We start from the raw sequence: 18,424 nt of genomic DNA, 5'->3' as shown, positions 1-18,424 counted from the left end.
AGCGTCGTGATAATGAGCGAGCGTCCGCGTGCGTGCGTACATCATTGTGCAGCTCCGGAAGTGATTAACAACGAGCGCTACACGTTCTGGCCTGACTGGTGGGGCCTGGGCTGCCTCGTATACGAGATGCTGGAGGGACATTCGCCGTTCCGTGGCCGCAAGGAGAAGGTGAAGCGCGAGGAAGTGGACCGCCGCGTCAAGGAGGACGCTGTTGAGTTCTCGGACAAGTTCTCTGAGGATTCCCGCACCTTTTGCTCACTGGTGAGCTCTTCTTTTCACATGCACCGTGACTTGGGTGGGCCTTGTGTGTCCACTGTTGGCTTCTGTGTGACCACCATGACCTGCATATTCACTGTTATCTGTGGGCCCTATGTGCCTACTTGATGCCTCTCTAACTACCGTGACCTCTTGTTGGGCCCTGCAGCTTCTAACCAAAGACCCACGGGAGCGGCTGGGCTGCCAAGGAGGTGGAGCATCGGATGTGAAGGCCCACGCATTCTTCAGAAACATCAACTTCAAGCGGCTGGAGGCTGGCATTATGGACCCACCCTTTGTGCCCGATGTGCGTACATGCGACCTTGCGATGTCGAAAAAAAGCGTTTTGTCAAAGGAGGAGCAAGTAACGAAAATCAGAGCTGCTGCAACGCCCTGGCCTGTGATGGGTGCCGTTTGTTTACTCCTCTCACCTCGGCCAGACTTGGAGACCGAGTCAGCAATGGCGTCTGTGGCAATGCGTCACTAAAGCCACTTCTGAACAGTATAACAATCGCACATCAGACTTTAAAAAAATTTGAATCTAATATGTCTTTGTGCATTTGGGTAGGGTTATATTGTGGTGAGCATTATTGTCCATCTGAAGAAGAAAGGAGTGTATGATTAAATTGTGCACCTCCCGAAACGCAGATGCCGCCGTGATGTAACCACCACTTAGCGGTATATTGTGGTTAATTTAATTCATGCTCAATCAGTAATCTCATAAAAAATGGAGCTCAACAGAGTGAGCCCAGTGCTTGGGTTTCCATTTTGGAACTGCATGAGATTACAGATAAAAACATTAGGAAAAAAACTGCATTAGATGAAAAATGAGACGCTGTTGCGGGTTGCAGTGGCACGCCATTGGTCTATGGTCACACAGCGAGATGAGTGGCACAAGAGTGCGGCCGTGCTGTGTTTCAGTTAGCACAGGTACATTTAGTCACGTGACCTCTGCCGCTGTCAACTGCACTCCTAGCCGAGATCCTCAGTGATTGCAACTGCCTTTGGAACGGCATGGGGACTGTGTGTGTGTTGTGTCTGCGTGTGTTGACAGCCTCGCGCTGTCTACTGCAAGGACGTGCTCGACATTGAGCAGTTCTCCACAGTGAAGGGAGTCAACCTGGACCCTGCCGACGATGACTTCTACTCAAAGTTCTCCACCGGCAGTGTTCCCATACCCTGGCAGGATGAGGTGCGGACCCCAGAAAGTGCCCATGCACCCCCCTGCCCACTTGAACCCTGTGTCCCCCACGGACCCTCTTGATGTGTGCCTGTGCGTGTGTCTTAGATGATCGAGACGGAATGCTTCAAAGAGTTGAATGTGTTTGGACCGGACGGAGCGCCCACCCCAGATCTCGATGACAACCTGCCGCCACAGCCCCCCAAGAAGGGACTCTTGCAGAGGCTCTTTGGACGCCAGGTGGGCACACACCCTCATATGCACACGAGCATGTGTGGTATGAGCTCCCACACTCTATGTTAACGCAGCAGACGTGTGTTCAGCGGAGTTTACGTAGCATCCATGCATTCATGCCCATTGTTCAGTATTTAATTATTCAGTATGGAGTCTGGCCAGGAGGGAGAGGCAGGGAGTTTGGTTGGACATGGAGGGATTGTGGTCGGGGTGGGACTTTGGAAGCTCTGAGTGCCATGACTGCATGCATGTTACCAAGCCGCTCGCACACAGTGGCACCATTTGCAATCGGCTGCTCTACTGTGTGCCCTTCGTGCAATCGCACGGGGTCATTGCCGTGCGGTGACAGTACTCGCTCATGTTTCGGTTACATAACAAACACTGAGGGTTATGCAAGAAATGCCGTGTGGCAGATGTATTGACAGAACCTGCTTGGTGACTGTGTGTCCTCAGGTTTGCTTCGGCCGCGAGGAGGGTGGCGAGGATGACTAGACGGCCTGGATGATGTCGAACATTGTAAAACACCAACAACAGACTTTTCGACCAGAATGGGAACACTGCACCATGCGCGTGCGTGCTTGTGATGTTACACGCGATACCATTTGGACAGCGCCGGACTTCTGAGTTTACCAATGCCGCCGGTGTGCCCCGCTTGGCCGGGAAGCGAACCCTCGTCGTGTGGCCACGGCGAGAAAGTTGCTGGCTCTGCAAGGGACCGTCACGGGGACGCAAACCACACTACCTGCGTTGCGCTTCCACGTCTCCCATTGCGGCCGCAGACTCTGTACATGCCACTTTTCTCCTTGCGTCCGCACGCGTGCGTGCATGTATTACAGTCAAAATCAGTACTCGGAGCTAAATGCAGAGAGAGTGTTAAATATGTTGATGCTTCAAACTGTGCGCTGAACGCAGAGCCCGGTCGACCCTGCCGCAGTACTCAAGCAGCCTCCCTTCCCCGGCCGTCGGGATGTAACCTGACCTGCAGACACTGGATTGCCACCTCCTCGCCAATTGTGGTCATGGGGCTGCTGGCGTAGAAGTAGTCTTGTGGCCCAACATCTCGCCCCAGCTGGGCTGCGGTGGCTGTCCCAAGCACCCTGTGGGCTATGTCGCATAGGAGTCTTGTGTTGATGTAGCTACGGAGGATGTGCTTCTCCATCAGAATTGAGGGGGGGGGGGGGGGATGGCTCCTGTGTCTTCTGCCTGCACGTTGTACAAAGCCTCTCTGTCTGCATTCTACCAGTTTTGTGTCCCTGAAGTCCTGGCTATGTAATTCCGCAAGGCAAACGTTCACGATTTTTTGTTGTTTGTGTTTTATTTAATTCATTTAAAGTCAATTCACAGCTGTGGTCTGCATTACAAATAGGGGAAACACTGCAAAAGCTGTTTGTCTAAAATATTTGGCTGCAATTGGTCTTTGCTTCGCACCACAATGTGCGCTGCTGCCCAACAACTCCACTGCCCGCCACTTGTGTAATGGAGCGTACACGTTTAGTACAATCACCTAGTTTCACTCGTGAAATCTCGTTTTGGTTTTCTATTGCTTTACTGCAACATCCTGCTAGTTCTTTTGCAAACCTGCATCCGCTGAACACATCCTCTTATTTTCCCTGGAGTTATCCCAGCCTTCCACCCTTGGGTTTCCCTTTGTCACTCGCTGCAGATCCTGGAGACTCCACGGCTTGCCTCCTACTTCCCCGTTTGCAATCGCTCCCCTGGGCTACCCAGCCAGTGCTCCACACCGTGCCGCTTGAATCTCTGCCACCTACTATATCGTTCCACGGGGTCGATCCCTCTGCACTGGTTCTCTCATCGTCCTCCTTTTCAACAATCGAATACCACCCGCCAGTGCTGAAGAAGCCTGGTCGGGCCGTGTCTACGTATTCGGCGTCAGCCATCCAATCTTGTTTGTAAACGTCCGCAGGATAACCCTAGATGTATATTTCCAGCATAGAGTTTAAAGCCATAATCAACAGTTGAGCATATGGTGCATTTTTATTAATATTTTTCTCAATCTTTCACTTTTTTGAAAATGTCAACATAGAAATTTGGGATATCTTTTCAATCTGTGCTTTTTAATGTCATTGTGTATTTTTATATGTAATGTTTAGTAAGGATTTGTTTTTGACACGTGGCGGTTACAGGTAATAGCCGCTGGCCGAGCTGCGTGCAGGTGTGTAGTGCCATGACTGCATGCTCCCAGGCTCCACCGCGACCTCGTACGGTGCCGTGACTGCTCACTCACTCACTTGCCCTCCCGAGTCGGGTGAGGGCGGACGAGTGAGTGAACGAGCGGTGGTGGAGCCACGGGCTGGCTGTGCGCCAATATCGGGGCTGCACGCGTTTTGCTCATGAAGCCGAGTGGTCGTGACGAGTGTGAACCCCAGGCCCTCGGGAAGGGGGGGGGTAACCTCCCCCCACACTGCGCTCACCCCCCCCCCCCCCCCCTCTAATCGTCTTGCGTGGTCATCGTCTCATTTGCTGCATCGATGTGACACTGTGCTGTGCGGTTGTGTAGCGACGTGTAGTGTCAGTGCCCAAATGTTTACAACACATTCAGGGAATGGTATAGGTTTAGAATTGTCACCTACGACTTTTGTGTTTACTGATTTATTGGACCACAGTATCAAATGTATGTTTGCCTTAACAGGTTTTTTGAACACGACACAAGCACAGCGCTGGGGTGGGCTGTGCGCATGCGTGACTGGGCCAGTGGTGGGAATTGGCAATGGTGAAACGCCCCCCCCACTCAAATTATCATCACTCTTCACCCCCTGTGCTCCGTGTTGCGTTATACCCTTTTAATCGCACCTGCAACACCGACCCTGGCGTGACCTCATGCCTGCTGTCACGCGGGAGGGAGGCCTGTCTGTATAGAATGGCGGTACTCGCTTATTCATGTCGAGCGGTCGGTGGACTGGGAGCAGGAGGAGGTTGGAACGGGCCGGCGCTGCCGAGTGGTGGCGCGAGAGTGAGCGGACTGTGGCAAATTCCCTGCCTCGTTTGCAAATGTTTGATTTGCAACAGTGAAATGACCAGCTGTTCTATTTCACGGGCATAGTCAAATTATATTTCATTTGTTACATCTGTCGATTGTATATTTTTTAACCAAAGACCGGAGTGGTGGCCAAGTGAGTTAATTTCGTGCCCGTGTCGCCAACTCGCCGCGAGCCAGGCTGCCAAGGGGTGTCACGAGGGGCGGACGTGAAGCGCAGATGCCAAAGGTGGTGGGCGTTGATGGTGGACCAAAGGTGGACGCTGAGGATGGATTGTTAATCATGGATGTTGGTGATGAACACTGAGGGGGAGGGTGGATGTCGGGGGGGGGACACTGACACCAATGGATCCGGCACGTCTCTTCTCTCCGCCGCCGTTTACTTTGTTTCAACGTTCAATGCCTTCCAGCCTCCCTTTACGTGGTTCTGTACGTAGTGTATGAACAGGTGATGTAACATTTGTAGTCTGTAAAAAAAAAAACAATTTTTAGCATTATTTGTAAATAAAAATAAATACATGGAACCCGCACGGAGGAGGAGTGGCTTTTTCGGGCGTGCGTTTGAGTGGAAACATCCCAAAGTGCTCGGGGGTGGGGGGGGGCTCCTCGTGACCCTCATGCCTGGAGGGTGGCGGGGTCACCTCTGCAAGAGCAGGCGGTGGGACCGCCTTGGCTCCAAATGTCCCCAACCCCTCGTGTGTGCCCACGTGAATCGGTCCATTGCGGACCTCTGCAAATGACAGAGGGCCGCGACTAACTCCCCTACACTTTTGGAAATGCCATCGGATCCCATCCCATGTGCTGCACGAGTCCACACATGTTTCAATTGTTTTAAACAAACAAAAAAACGGATGTGACAAAATGAGCACCTCCTGTTCACAGCCTTTGCGACGTTGGGTCGGTGCGGGTGGCGTGACTCCACCTTCCTATGGCGGGGGCGAGCCGATACGTTGAGCAACCAACCGTTGACTTGCCCACAAAGTGGTACTCAGTCGACCCCGGAGGGATGATGTGCCAAGTCACTAATAAAATGTAAACCAGGACTTGGTTGTGGGTGCCTGGCTCCCGGACTCGGGGAGTGGAGGGAGACGGCGCCCCCTGCCGGGAGGCCCCGGGTCACCGGCGCCGCTCTCACCCAGTCGGGGGGCGGCTCCTTCATCGCCGAGACTCGCGTCGTGTCTCGCGTGTCTCGCCCACTCGCTACTTCCGCGGTCGAGCTCCGGGGTCCAGGGCTCGGGTGTCTCTGGGCGACGACGGGAAGAGGGCAGAGGGAGCGGTGGAGGCGGCAGAGGCGGCGTCCGTGTGGAGGAGGCGCAATGGAGCCCAGATCCCGCGCCACACAACGCGGGTTTGTGAGCTCCCTGCTCTTCAGGTCCGGGCGGCGGCGTCGAGGTGCGACGACGCGGCGGGACGGCGGCGGCCTCCTGCACCGCGCCGGGTTCGGGGCCCGCGGCTGCGGCTCCCCGCAGGAGGTCTTCTCGGGTTGCCACCAGTCCGGGTTTGAACGAGACAAGCCGGGAATTAGCATATGTTCGGGTGGCAGCGGGAGTTGATTTTTTACCGAGATCTTGTGGCATAATTAATATCTTCATCACGATTTACATACATTGGAATTGGTGTCAGCCCTAAGGCCTATTGCATAAACACAGCCGGTGGTGCGGACCACATGCATGTATACCGTATGTTGAACTTCTTTCGCACCCACGTAGCCAACTGTGCTAATCGGACGTGCGTGGGAAAGACAACAAACGAAACCCAAAAAGCACACGAGGACATTGCGTGGCATTGTCCACTGAAATGTAAACGAAGCGGTTCACGTTGAGAGTGCCGGGTCACGGGGCCTCCACGTCGGCCGTGAGCAGAGGGCCACCGTGGGCCGCGCCTCCGTGGCCCGCGGCTCTCCATTGTTGAGCCGTCAGATCCAGGCCAGGCGGTGTCCTCGTCCCTGCGTGCTCTGCTTCTCAAATACCATGACTCGTGGGTTTGAAGTTCCATATTCACGATATTCGCAACCACATCGCCGAGACATTTAAAACCAACTAATGCGAAGGGGACAATCCATTTCGGCTTCGCTTCCCTTTTGAAAAGTATTCCGTGATGTCGGTTGCGAATATCATTAATGTCGAATTTACCACGGTATCTAAACGTCTTGCCTGCTGGTGGTGGTGCTAGCGTGAGCCACAGGCCCCTGGACGCAGAGGGCACCCCGGAGTCCTCACTATTGGGCCGCCTGGTGGCATGGGACGTGGCCCTGACCTCCCGCCTGGCCGTGTGCGCTGGGGTCGGGTCGAAGTGGCCCTCGGGGCGGCCCCTCATGAAGCTCATCGAGGTCAGCGGTCACGGCATCCCGTGGCTGGCTGGGGGCCTTCTGTGCACGTACCTTGGGCACAGCGCGGTGCAGCGACACTGGTGGATCAACATACTCTTCGGTGAGCGCTACTCAAGGACATGTCAATCCACTGCTGGATGAGTGTTATTTTGGTGTTCATTGTACTTTACAGCAGTGATCTCCGGCCCACCAGGGGTCCTCAATGGCATGGGAAGTGGTCTGGGAACTGATGCCGATGCTATGACTTGACATAGTTTTAATCTTTAAAAATATGCTTTTTGTACTTGGTGGTCTTGAGACATTTCTTAGAGGGTTCACATTGGTCTGTGGGTCCACAAAGGCTGGGAACCACTGCACTACAGTTGTCAACCGGGGGTTACACGCGGACCCCTCGGCGTACGTGTCAATGTCCCAGGGAGGGGGGGGGTACGTGAGATGATTTATAAATGTGTGAAATGATATCATACATGAGAGTCATTGGTGAATAATCATGTATGAATCTCCCAATATAAAAACTACGATAAAATTTAAATCCCCATATGGTAACTTAAAACGATATAAAAAGCTATTTATAAACTCATTGATTGTAAGCAATGTGGTTTCCAAGAGCAAACAGCAAGCGCAAACACATTATGTCACGCATGCAGGGCGTCCGTTGATTTTTTTTGTATTCGCTTGCAGTTACTAGCAATTTAAAGATACCTCACAACATGGACAATTGGTTAAAATATCGATGTTCATGATTCATGTTGGGAGTACTACAGTAGCCAAAAATGGATGAGAACCATTTTCTCATACTTAATTTGGAGCTTTCGTGACTGCAGGAATTGCTCTTTGGTTCTTTCGGCAAAGTCACGTATAAAGAGAAAATAATAATAATGATGATTGCTTGTGTTGCAATCGAAACGTCGTATGCTAGTATTTAATTTATTATTTTCTCTTTATACGTGACTTTACCGAAAGAACCAAAGAGTAATTCCTGCAGTCACGAAAGCTCCAAATTAAGTATGAACCACTTCTACGGGGAAGTTTAAGTTTTTTTCTCTCTCTCTCTGGATTTTTGTTGTCTCTCTCTGCTTGTGTATCGGTCTTCGTGTCGGTGTCTTACAAATTTCACACTTAACTTCTAATTTAGCAATCTTTGGAAGAACGTAATCAACCAGGTTATGCGTTAATTGTGTGTTGACCGACCCTCTGTGTTGCATTGCATTACATTTCGAAATTTTGCTAGGTTTAAATCGAAATTTGATTGAGTGTACTTTCTCTGTCTCCAATCGTTTTGTCGTTCTTATGTTCTGCTCTCTCTGTGTGTCTCAACTGTTGTCCCTCTCCCTCTCTGCTTTTGTCTGTTCTTCGTGTTTGCGTCTTGTCTTTCTTTAAAATTTCACACTTAACTTCTAACTTAGCAATCTTTGGAAAAACGTAATCAACCAGTCTATGCGTTAATTGTGTGTTGACCGACTCTCTGTGTTACATTACATTTCGAAATTTTGCTATGTTATTTAATTCAGTGTGTCTCTCTCCCTGTCTACTCATTTTTCCAAGCTTCTGCAGCGTGCCACTCATTTGACATGCTAATTTTCTCTAACCCCTCCCTCTCTCTCCGCTCCCGCCCCCTCTCTCTATTTAAGGCCTCGACACAGAAGCGTGGTTTCTCTATGTGACTATGTATCTCTGTGATATCTGTCTCTACTTATATATCTGTCTATATGTCTCTGGTTCTGTGTTTTATCTCTCTCTCAAATTTAGCATTCTCAGGAAGAACGTTATCAACCAGGTAGGGTGTTGACTGTTATGTTATCCGACTCTCTGTTGTATTACATTACATTTCTAAATATACTAGATTTGTGTTTCTATTTCATTTATACCTGATGATGATTGCTTGTGTTGCAATCGAAACGTCGTATGCTAGTATTTAATTTATTATTTTCTCTTTATACGTAACTTTACCGAAAGAACCAAAGAGTAACCATTTTCTCTCCACCGGCTTTGCTGCACTGCCCTCTGCTGACCACCGCAGAGCACAACCCCATAGCACCCTCTGGAATCCTGGCATGCTTGCTGGTTACCCATCAAAGCACTATCCAGGCTCAAACTCTACTTAGCTTCCGAGATCGAACGAGATCGAGTGCACTGCTGGTGGGTTGTTCGTAGAGGAGAGGACCACCGCTATTGCCCAGTGCGAGTACTGCAGCACGTTACAAGTGTCGGGTTCATCTCTCACGCGTGTCGTGGCAATGAATTGTGATGACCCCGAATGTGTGCAATGACGCCACCGGGTTTGGCAATTCCAGATGTCCGTGCCACCGCAATGCAGGAGTGTGTGTACATGGGTCCGTACGCATCTCGCACTCCGACCCAGCGACATTGCATGCCTCAGTGGTCTTGCCGCTGTCACTTGCAATCCACACTCTCGGTGTCGTCACTCAGTTTTGGCAGGCAGTGAGTAACTTTGTAGCGCTAACTATGCCACCTGGCATAGCTGTATTCATTTGGTAAATGGGCTCTTCTAAAGAGTAACTCATGCCTACTTAAGTGTGTTTAAAGGTACCTCTGTTACATCGCCGATGTTGGTGAAATCAGGATAACGCTCGCGTGTGGTGCCGTTTTCTCGCCTGTGCCTTCACCATAGCGCTGCTGCTGGACCTAGTGATGGTGGGAACGGTGAAGGCTGTGGTGCGGCGACCGCGTCCTTCTCACAATTGCATGGACATGTTCGCCACGGTCTCCGTTGACCAGTACTCGTTCCCGTCGGGTCATGCCACGCGCGCCGCTATGCTCGCAATGCTGGTGTTCAGCGGAGCGGGCGGAGGTGCCGGGTGGATCGCGGGGCTTGGCTGGTGGCTGGTGCTAGCCTGGGCTCTGGCCGTGGGGTTGTCGCGCGTGATGCTCGGACGGCACCACGTAAGCGACGTGGCTTGCGGCCTGGTGCAAGGCTGGCTACAGGCCTGGCTCGTGGAGGTCATGTGGTTGTCTGCCACCACCTGCCAGATGCTGCTGCAATATGCGCATTGGATTTGAATGGTTCTTTAGACTCTGCACAGTTGTTAAGTCTTGACATAACGAGCTGAAATATATTACCAGTCTTCATTGACAAATTTGCCCTAGCCCACTTAGTACATTGATTACACAACGTATATATATATAAAAGGGAAATTTGTGAATGTGTGTCCGTTCGAAATGTTTAGCATACTTCCCAACATGAAACAAACTTGAAATTTGGCATGTGGGTAACTTCCAGACTGTACACAATGCAAAAAGTATAAAAATAGACTTTTGTATTTTTTTTGGGGGGGGGGGGGGGCAATAATGGATATATTTTGCACGGCAAGTGAGCGGTGACGTCACATCTGTGATGTCACCCGCATGCGGGAGCGTTACGCAGTGTGCCTGCTGACGTCACGCATCCCCCCCATCCTCCGCGTAGGCCGTGTATTAAAGATAGTTGTGTATAACTTCAAGCACATGTGGCCTGTGTACCCCCATGCACATTGCACTGCGTTACATTTAAGCCATTACATTTTCACAGGGATAGCACGGTGGTCTCGTGATGCTGCTCGGGATGCTAAGTTTGTAAATCTGCCGTGTAGGAGGTCAGGGCAGCAAGGACAGCAAGGTCTTCAGCTTTTCCTTCACCAAACCTTACTGTTTCCTACCATAAGCACTGGGTTGTATACAGGAAGTCCTCTCTTGATTTGAAGCTTTCGTGACTGCAGGAATCCATACTCTTTGGTTCTTTCGGTGAAGTCACGTAGGTAGAAAAATATATAAATCACGTTTCGGGCGCCACACAAGTGTCCGTCATCAGGTGGGACGCTTGTGTTGCGCCTGAAACGTGATTTATTTTATTTTATACCTACATGACTTTACCGAAAGAACCAAAGAGTAGGAAGTCCTCTGTTTACGTTGCTCCTATTTACGTTGTTTCACTAAACGTCGCCAGCGAATTTGGGAACATAATTCGATTTAAAGTGCATTGATTGCCTCCATTATTTTGAAACATTTCCAAATAACAATAGTTTGGGCGGTATACGTGACAGCGCACTACACAGTGTTTACAACATCACCATCCTAAATACTGGACCATCTAAATCAGCGGTCCCCAACCTTTTTGGCACCAGGGACCGGTTTCGTGGAAGACAATTCTTTCACAGACCGGGGGGGGGGGGTCATCATTGGGTCTTTCTCCCTTTTCAAAGAAGCTCTCCAGCGACGTTTGTTTTTTACTCATTTTGGCTAGGGGTTAGAGCTTGTGGGCTTACCAAAACTGTGACTGAGACAAGTGCGCAGTGCGGGAAAGAGGCGCGGACGGAAGTTGTAAATAATAAAATAATGGGGGCGGGCCACGCGCGGACTCGCCGCTCTCCTCCTGCTGTGCGGCCCAGTTCCTAACACGACGCGGACCGGTACCGGTCCGCGGCCCGGGGGTTGGGGACCCCTGCTCTAAATGGAATCTCCGCTGCCATCTATGGTAAGTACAGGAATCCCCCGCTATACATAGGGATGCCAGTGAATATTTGTTGTGGTGGTGGTATCGGTTCATCGGCCTCTTTCCTCAGCTCGTTCCAGCTGCATCAGATCCTCATTTGCCAGGCCCTCACCTTGGGACTCCACCACGTCTGTCTACTCAGCATTGTCTAGTTCAGCTTCCCTCCTCCGTGTGGAGGGAAATCCTCTCGTGAAATTGTCAATTTTGACCGCGTGCATTCTTAGTTTTAAGAATCGCAGACAATATGCATAAAAAACGCATATTCTAAAAAAAATATGTATAAGGAAATATTCCCAAATTCATCAGAAACGTACATGCAAAACAATGCATAATCTTGTAACTTATTATGGGGAATTCCTGTAATCTATTCTAACATATATTTAAACTTCTTAAATATTTTTAGAAATCTTTTGTTTTCTTTTTTTGGTACTTATTTGTTTATGCAAATTTGCACCTAAAATTGTGCCCCAAGAACGTATTAAAAATGTATATCATTAAGTCAATTGTTAAATAAGTTTCTATGTTTGTTGTTTTCCCTAATGTCGCGTTTTCCAGGAACGCATCCTCAACGTAAATATAGAATATTGTAACAATACAATCGGTGTCGCTGCAGAGAATACAATTTGAACCTGTAACTCGCTGCATCGCCCTGACCAAGAAGTCACTGCTGCTCACAAATTGCCGCTGTCAGCTGCCTCCAGCCGAGTTTGGCCCCAGCGTTCTGAGCTGGTTGCCGTGGCCATGATTACTTCACCGCTGCCACAAAACAATTTATGTATCCATAAGAGTTTTTTTTTTGGGTTAGATCGCGTTCACATAAATATGTCGTTAAACTCGCCACCACCCGACAGACAATTAGTAAGGTTTGCCACGTAAAGCATGCCATTTAGTAACTAGTTCAGCACACCAGTGTGTTGGAGAGTAAACCCACAATATGTATGTTGAACTTATTTTGCACCGTGCAAAGCCAACCGTGCTAATCGAAGGTGAGAAGTTCGAGCACACTGGGGGTAGAGTTGATCATACCCGCAAACCACCAAAGGGAGTTGAAGCAAATGGCCCTGAGTTGCTCGATACACGTTCCTTATCTACTTCAACGGCAACAACTGTCGTTATTGTTTACCAGGTTGTCAAAGGTTGTTTAAATTGCCACTAAAAATAGCCACTTTAGTACCGTTTAATAAATGGTAAATTAGAGTCGCGCGTCGCCGAATGTCAGAGCCGTTTACTCTACCGCATGCTCGGCGCTATGCCAATGGGTTTGCTTCCAGCACTGGCCACCGGGCAAAGCTATAAAAACTGTCGTGACCGGCGCTAGCCAATAGAAACCCTCCCGTGTCAATTCCATGGCAGGGTTGCCACGCTTCTGTGTTAGCGGTAACCTGAATTAAATAAGGATATATTTAGCATCCTTACACATGACAGTTCAACTCCTGCATAATATGTCCCTCCACATAAAAAATAAAAGTAAACATCCAATCCGCCACATGACCTTCTGGGAGGGCATCATTTGAGGACTATCGATTCAACAATCTCTGGACTGGTTTTGACATTCAATGTCTCGTCAGCAGAGCTAGGCTTGCATGAACAAATTGGGTATTTTTGGGAACCTTGTGATTATTTGTTATGGGATGTTTTTTTTCGGGGGAACTTGTGCTTACATGAGCCAGTTATAAGCACGTGTATTGTTAATTCACGTGTAGCATTGTGATTAAACTTTACGGGTGAGGGCGGTGCCGGCCACTTGTTGCCTGGGAAATTTGAGTTGAACCTGGGACAATAAAACTCTTGAGCAAGAAACTCTGTGCCTGGTCATGTCGAGCGACGTGGAGGGCGCTATGGCGGGCGAGCGTGAGACCCACATTGAAGGTCATTGGAACTAACGTTGGCCAAGGGGACACCTGGCCGCAGGAATGCAGAATACAGGTAGGGAGGGGTGGGGTTTGACGTCTTGGGTGAGGACAGGGTCCGGAGGTCGAGGGGCCCGAGTTTGGGGGAGCAAAGTCCGGACCAGGGGTCGGCAACCTTTCAAAGAAGAGCTATTTTTTTTGTCATTGACCAAACTAGTTCGAGAGCCGCATCACAAGCGGAGTGACTTGTGCACACAGGGGCGCAACGACCTCTTTCATGGGGGGCGCTGTCAAGATCCGACTGTGGGTCTCTCTCCTTTCTCCCGACTCGCTTCTACTGAAATAGGTACGGATGTTTCTAACCCGTATATTCAATAATATGTAGGATATAACTATAAATAGTATTTTAGGTGCACCGTGTATTGGGTTTAGAGGAAAACAGTCTCACAGTGACGGTATTAATAAAAATATGTAAAGGTACAATACAATTACGTTATCATGCGTCTCGCTTTCGTGCTGGCCTATCGGTCTAGGATGCTGCTCTATTGACTTGAAAGCCAGATGCGTTCATCGGGCTTGGTCCATCGTAGACCGCAGGTAATTTTTCATTTTAAAAAATACATTTTAGTAACATGTACTTGTTTAACTTTAGATGCGGGTCCCCCTTGTGGCATACTGGGTCCCTATGCATCGCATACGCTGCATACCCCGTAGTTGCACCCCTGCATACACAAACAGCAGATGACAAAGTCTGACTTAAAACAAAATATGCGATGGAATAAACTGCGTCTATTTCGTTGTTGTCCACCAGTGGCGTCACTCGGGGGGTGCGGGCCGCACCGGGTGACACCCTCAGAGGGGGTGACACCACAATGACTGTCTAACTTTTTGTGCAGTGTTTCAGCAGAAATGTATTATTTAAACAAAAAATATCCCTGTAGTTAGCTATAACAACAACAAAATTCGTAAGCCCAGCTTACATGTACTGTATCAATATACCTACAAGGCTAAAACTCTATGCTAATTTACTTTTTGAACCTTCAAATGTGCTCCGGTCAGAGCCGTCATTGTTACCCAACTCCAGTGACGCTTCGAGTCACGTGGTTTCGTCTGCACGCGCTACAAGCACGCGCTGTTGTTTTCGTTGCTGCTCGTGTTTTTATAGTCGCTGATTTTGTCAAATTTTCTTGTGTTTTAGGTGCAATATTGTGGTAATTAGTATTTGTGCACCTATATCAATAACTTTTTGGAGAATGAAGTAGTAATTAAAAGAAAAGGAGAAAAATACAAAAGGCTTCTGCTCACTAATAGGCTTCTGCTTACTAATAATGTAATTCAATGCATTTTTTTTTACAAAAAATGTTGTAAGTATTCATATAATCTAAGAAATATAAACTTTAAGCAATTTACAACTATATCACATATTATTCTATGATTAAAATTGATAAACTTACATGTAGAACAATTATTGATGAAATAACTCTGATAACTAAATAGAGAAATTGACAATTTAAAACATGAAGTGGGGGGAAATTCTATGTTTCTTGATACATGTTTAGAAATATAACTTAAATCTTAAATTCAGTTTTTTTTCATTTTAGCCTTTTGAAAATGTTCTTGAAAAGCATCACTGTCTTACAAATGTTGCGCCATAATAAGGCGCTGTCGGCAGCTGACCTGCCACCCCGCTCACGGGCCGACAGGGGGCAGCCGAGAGAGAACGAGGTGGTTACGGGTTGACCTCCGTGACAGGAGGTTGACACCCCAGACCTTCTGGGGGCTGAGGGGGATGGAGGCCCCCCACCACTTCCTAAGACCCCTTAAGAATTAAGACCCTCTAAGACCTTCCAGAAGGTTCTGGAGGGGGGGTCATGAGGGGAGGGGTGATCCCGACCTGGAGATAAAAGGCCGGCCCTCTGAACGGGCCGGGAAGTGTTCGCCAACTCAAGCTTGAAGACATCTGAAGACCTGAAGACTGGACCAGCACCCGGGGACCCTCAACCGAGGCTCTCGTTAGAGCCAGTTGTAGCGGAGCCGAGGTAGCTCGGACACCCTGGGTTGCTCACCGAGGCTCTTGCTAGAGCCGGGGTTGCAGCGGACCAGGGCGAGTCCCGTACCCCGGGGTGGGTCGGTCCAGTCTTCCCCTAGCCGCCGTTGCAAGGGTCCGGCGTGTAGCGTAGCCCGGCGTGTGTAGGACACGCTGGAAGGGAGGCCGTCTCTCTCTTAGGCAATCGGGTGGAAGGGGCCGTACCCCTTCGTGTTACAGTAGTGGTTAACAGAGTAGTGTTTAACAGAATAGTGTTTAACAGAGTAGTGAGTGTTAAGAGTTGTTACAATAAACGCGTTGCCTCCAGCAGACGTCTCCGTGTGGTTAGTTTTAAGACAAAACACAAATTTATTTTTCTGATTTAATGTCGTTCTTAAATGTTTAGACGTTTCTTTTTACTTAGAATTCTATTGTTTTCTTACCGAATTTTCACCTTAACCACGTGCAATTATGTAAAAGCACATTTACGCTGTATGTATGATATTGTAATTTAAAGGTGAAATTTAAAATGTGCTAGTTGTTTACGTCACTACTATTGCCATTACATTCAGTGATATGCGGGAATTACGATTTACGAGTAACATTAGTACAAAACACATTACTAAGGATTCTGTACGGTCTGGTACGGGAGGAGGTCCATGGGGGGTGACACCACGAGTTACCGCACTGGGTTACACCAAACCTAGTGACGCCAATGTTGTCCCCCTTAGTTATTTTTTGTTGTTGTCACCAACACATTTCACAGTGACCCATTCCATGTCGTATGTAATACATTCCTTATTATCTTTGCGTCAAATTACGTTTAAAATGTAATAAAACGGCTGCTCGCAAGGGGGTAGCCAAATATCCTCACGGGGGGAAGCCAAAGAGCCGCATTGATGTGGGTCCTGCGGGGTGCAGCGTCATTTACTCATCACCTGAGTGCAGGGGTGGGAGTGGGGGAGGGCAGAAATGGGAGACGCGGGAATGGAGGGATTTAATGGTGGGGATATGGGAGGAGATAGGTGCAGGTAAGGGGTGGGGTTGATGGTGGTGGGGAGGTGATGGTGGGGGCAAATGGAGGAGGGAGGTGATGGTGTGGGGGAGGAAGGCGATAATGGAGGAGGGACACGAGGGGGGAGGTTGAAGGAGGATGTTGGGTGGGGAGTGAGGTCCAATTAAATCAAGTTTATTTGTTTCACCAGGTGAAAAAGCAAAGAGACCAGCAGAGTCTAATTTGCAAGTGACCTGGATCACCAAAATCACAAAAGCAAAACTATACAATGTACATGCAGCAACGAATAAATATACATCGGGGCAAAAACGAGAACGTCACATGATAAATTGAAAATATTGCACAACCAAATGTATATTCAGTCATACATTCCCTGTCATGTAAATCGGCTCAGGTAGTTTACTTTTAGACTGATCATAGCACAATTATAATTTAGCTTCAGAAACGTGAACTACGTGGTTAAATAGTTGTTAAATAGTGTCGTGTCGTGACCAGAGGACGCACCCCAAGGTAGTATCAGAGTCACTTATTGTACTAATATTCAAACTAATGTGCCAAGTGAAAGTAAAGTTTTCATAACGAATTGACAGCTTGGCATCAAATTGTGATTTAGATGGGAGAGTTACCAAGAGCATTTTTGAAAGCGATATAATTCCAGGTATTATGGGCATTAACAGCAAATGAGTAATAACCATGTGAGTTTTTTCGTCCGAGGTACAATGCAATGAACTTAAGTGCTGTGGGACGTCTGATAGTTCTATTGGGTTTGTCCTGAATAACAAACACTAGATAGGTAAGGGTACGATATCAGTGTCCATGCATTAAAGATGAACTCGGCCCAATGAATATTCCTCCGAGTTGAAAGAGGGTGATAACCACAGTGATCAGTGGAGTAGTCTGTTGTTTGTTGAAGTGTAAGGCGGAATGAAAAAGGTAGCACATCCAAAGTGGTTTCCGCGTTTGATTGGCGTATGCCAACAGAGGCTGTGCGAGGCATAACGGCAGCAGCTATGGAATGTTTACGTGTAGAGGATAAGAAACATAATTTGTGTTTATACAAAGTCCCCTACTTTTTTAAAATCAAATATTCGATATGAGGTTTAAAGTTGAAATGAACATGTAGCCAGATGTCAGGATACTTTGTATGAGGAAACCCTTTCAGTTGCTGCGCTGTATCAGGGAGTGGCTATGGGTGAAGTGAATTGGCCCAAACTCATTGCACTTTGGCCGCGCGCGCTTCTCGCTCTGCTCACGCTCGGGTTGGGGTTCAGAGGGATCGCCTTTTGCCGCGCTCTTGGCCTGGATTGGGGATACAATCCTTGAATCTACACTCCGCTTCACCCCTCGTCACTGTTTCGCTGTCGCCGATATCGTCGCCAAACTTGCTCGCTTCTCCAAGGGCAAGAGCAGTGGGATCGGCTCCAAGGGACGCAGGGTCCGAGCCCCAGGGACCCAGGAGGCCAGGGGAGGTACCAACATGTGCACGGTGAGCGCGATGCCCCGACAGCTCAGAGGTGTGGTGTAAGTGGGTGATTTGACTGTGTGAGGTTAGCGGGAGCGGCGGTGTAGCGGTGTTGTGATCCGACTGTCGTGCAACGGTTAGCGTTGGGCTGCCCCACAAACTCGGCGGCCCAACTTCGAGTCCCGCTCACTCCCAACATCGGTGACGGAATATTTGAACCAGTCCTGGGCAGTGCCGGATTAAGCTAGTGCGGGGCCTGTAGCATATGTTCTAAAGGGGCCCTAAATAACAACACATACATATTAAAACACACCTTTTTTACTTGTATAGTGAAGTAATTGTATTTTTTCATTTGCTATACAGCCAGATAATACGACAAATTGCTAACCTTAAACACCCAGTCGTTCATAAAGGTTGAAGGCAGTATAGTACTATAGTAATAGAGCAAGTGTAGAATCACTGAACCGGAATTGCTGGGTTTTTTTGGGTTAGATCGCGTAAATATATAAATGTGTCGTTAAAACCCGCCACCACCAGACACAGCCAACTAGTAAGGGTTGTCGGTAGGACTCATCAGCCTCTCTCTGCT

The 18,424-nt window shown here is 48.7% G+C and overlaps 2 protein-coding genes and 1 pseudogene across 4 annotated transcripts in view; all 3 read left to right on the top strand.

The window, feature by feature from the left end:
• LOC144721461 (G protein-coupled receptor kinase 5-like) overlaps positions 1-5,192 on the top strand; it is a 28,033-nt gene extending 22,841 nt beyond the window's left edge. The window contains exons 12-16 of the mRNA XM_078599086.1: positions 53-261; positions 425-562; positions 1,310-1,447; positions 1,544-1,675; positions 2,123-5,192. Of these exons, the coding sequence (XP_078455212.1) occupies positions 53-261; positions 425-562; positions 1,310-1,447; positions 1,544-1,675; positions 2,123-2,161 (656 nt within the window). The 3' untranslated portion in view covers positions 2,162-5,192. The remainder of the gene's footprint in view (positions 1-52; positions 262-424; positions 563-1,309; positions 1,448-1,543; positions 1,676-2,122) is intronic.
• A 570-nt stretch (positions 5,193-5,762) lies between these two features.
• On the top strand, positions 5,763-13,282 carry LOC144721463 (polyisoprenoid diphosphate/phosphate phosphohydrolase PLPP6-like). Of its 2 annotated transcripts, XM_078599090.1 has the most exons (3): positions 5,763-6,012; positions 6,837-7,093; positions 9,626-13,282. In XM_078599090.1, the coding sequence occupies exons 1-3, from the start codon at positions 5,981-5,983 to the stop codon at positions 10,012-10,014; spliced, it is 678 nt and encodes a 225-aa protein (XP_078455216.1). In that variant the 5' UTR covers positions 5,763-5,980; the 3' UTR covers positions 10,015-13,282. The 2 variants fall into 2 exon arrangements, with proteins under 2 accessions (XP_078455216.1, XP_078455215.1); XM_078599089.1 differs by lacking the exon at positions 5,763-6,012 and having other exon boundaries at positions 6,022-7,093.
• A 112-nt stretch (positions 13,283-13,394) lies between these two features.
• Positions 13,395-18,424, top strand: part of LOC144721464 (hexokinase-2-like) — a 29,327-nt pseudogene continuing 24,297 nt past the window's right edge. The window contains exon 1 of the transcript XR_013585913.1: positions 13,395-13,929. The product of XR_013585913.1 is annotated as a hexokinase-2-like (transcript). The remainder of the gene's footprint in view (positions 13,930-18,424) is intronic.

Source organism: Lampetra planeri, chromosome 12, assembly GCF_965212315.1.
Source record: "Lampetra planeri chromosome 12, kcLamPlan1.2.h2, whole genome shotgun sequence".
In the NCBI taxonomy this organism is placed as follows: domain Eukaryota; kingdom Metazoa; phylum Chordata; class Hyperoartia; order Petromyzontiformes; family Petromyzontidae; genus Lampetra; species Lampetra planeri.
Note: the sequence above shows the minus strand (reverse complement) of the source record. Positions and strands in the feature narration are given on the sequence as shown.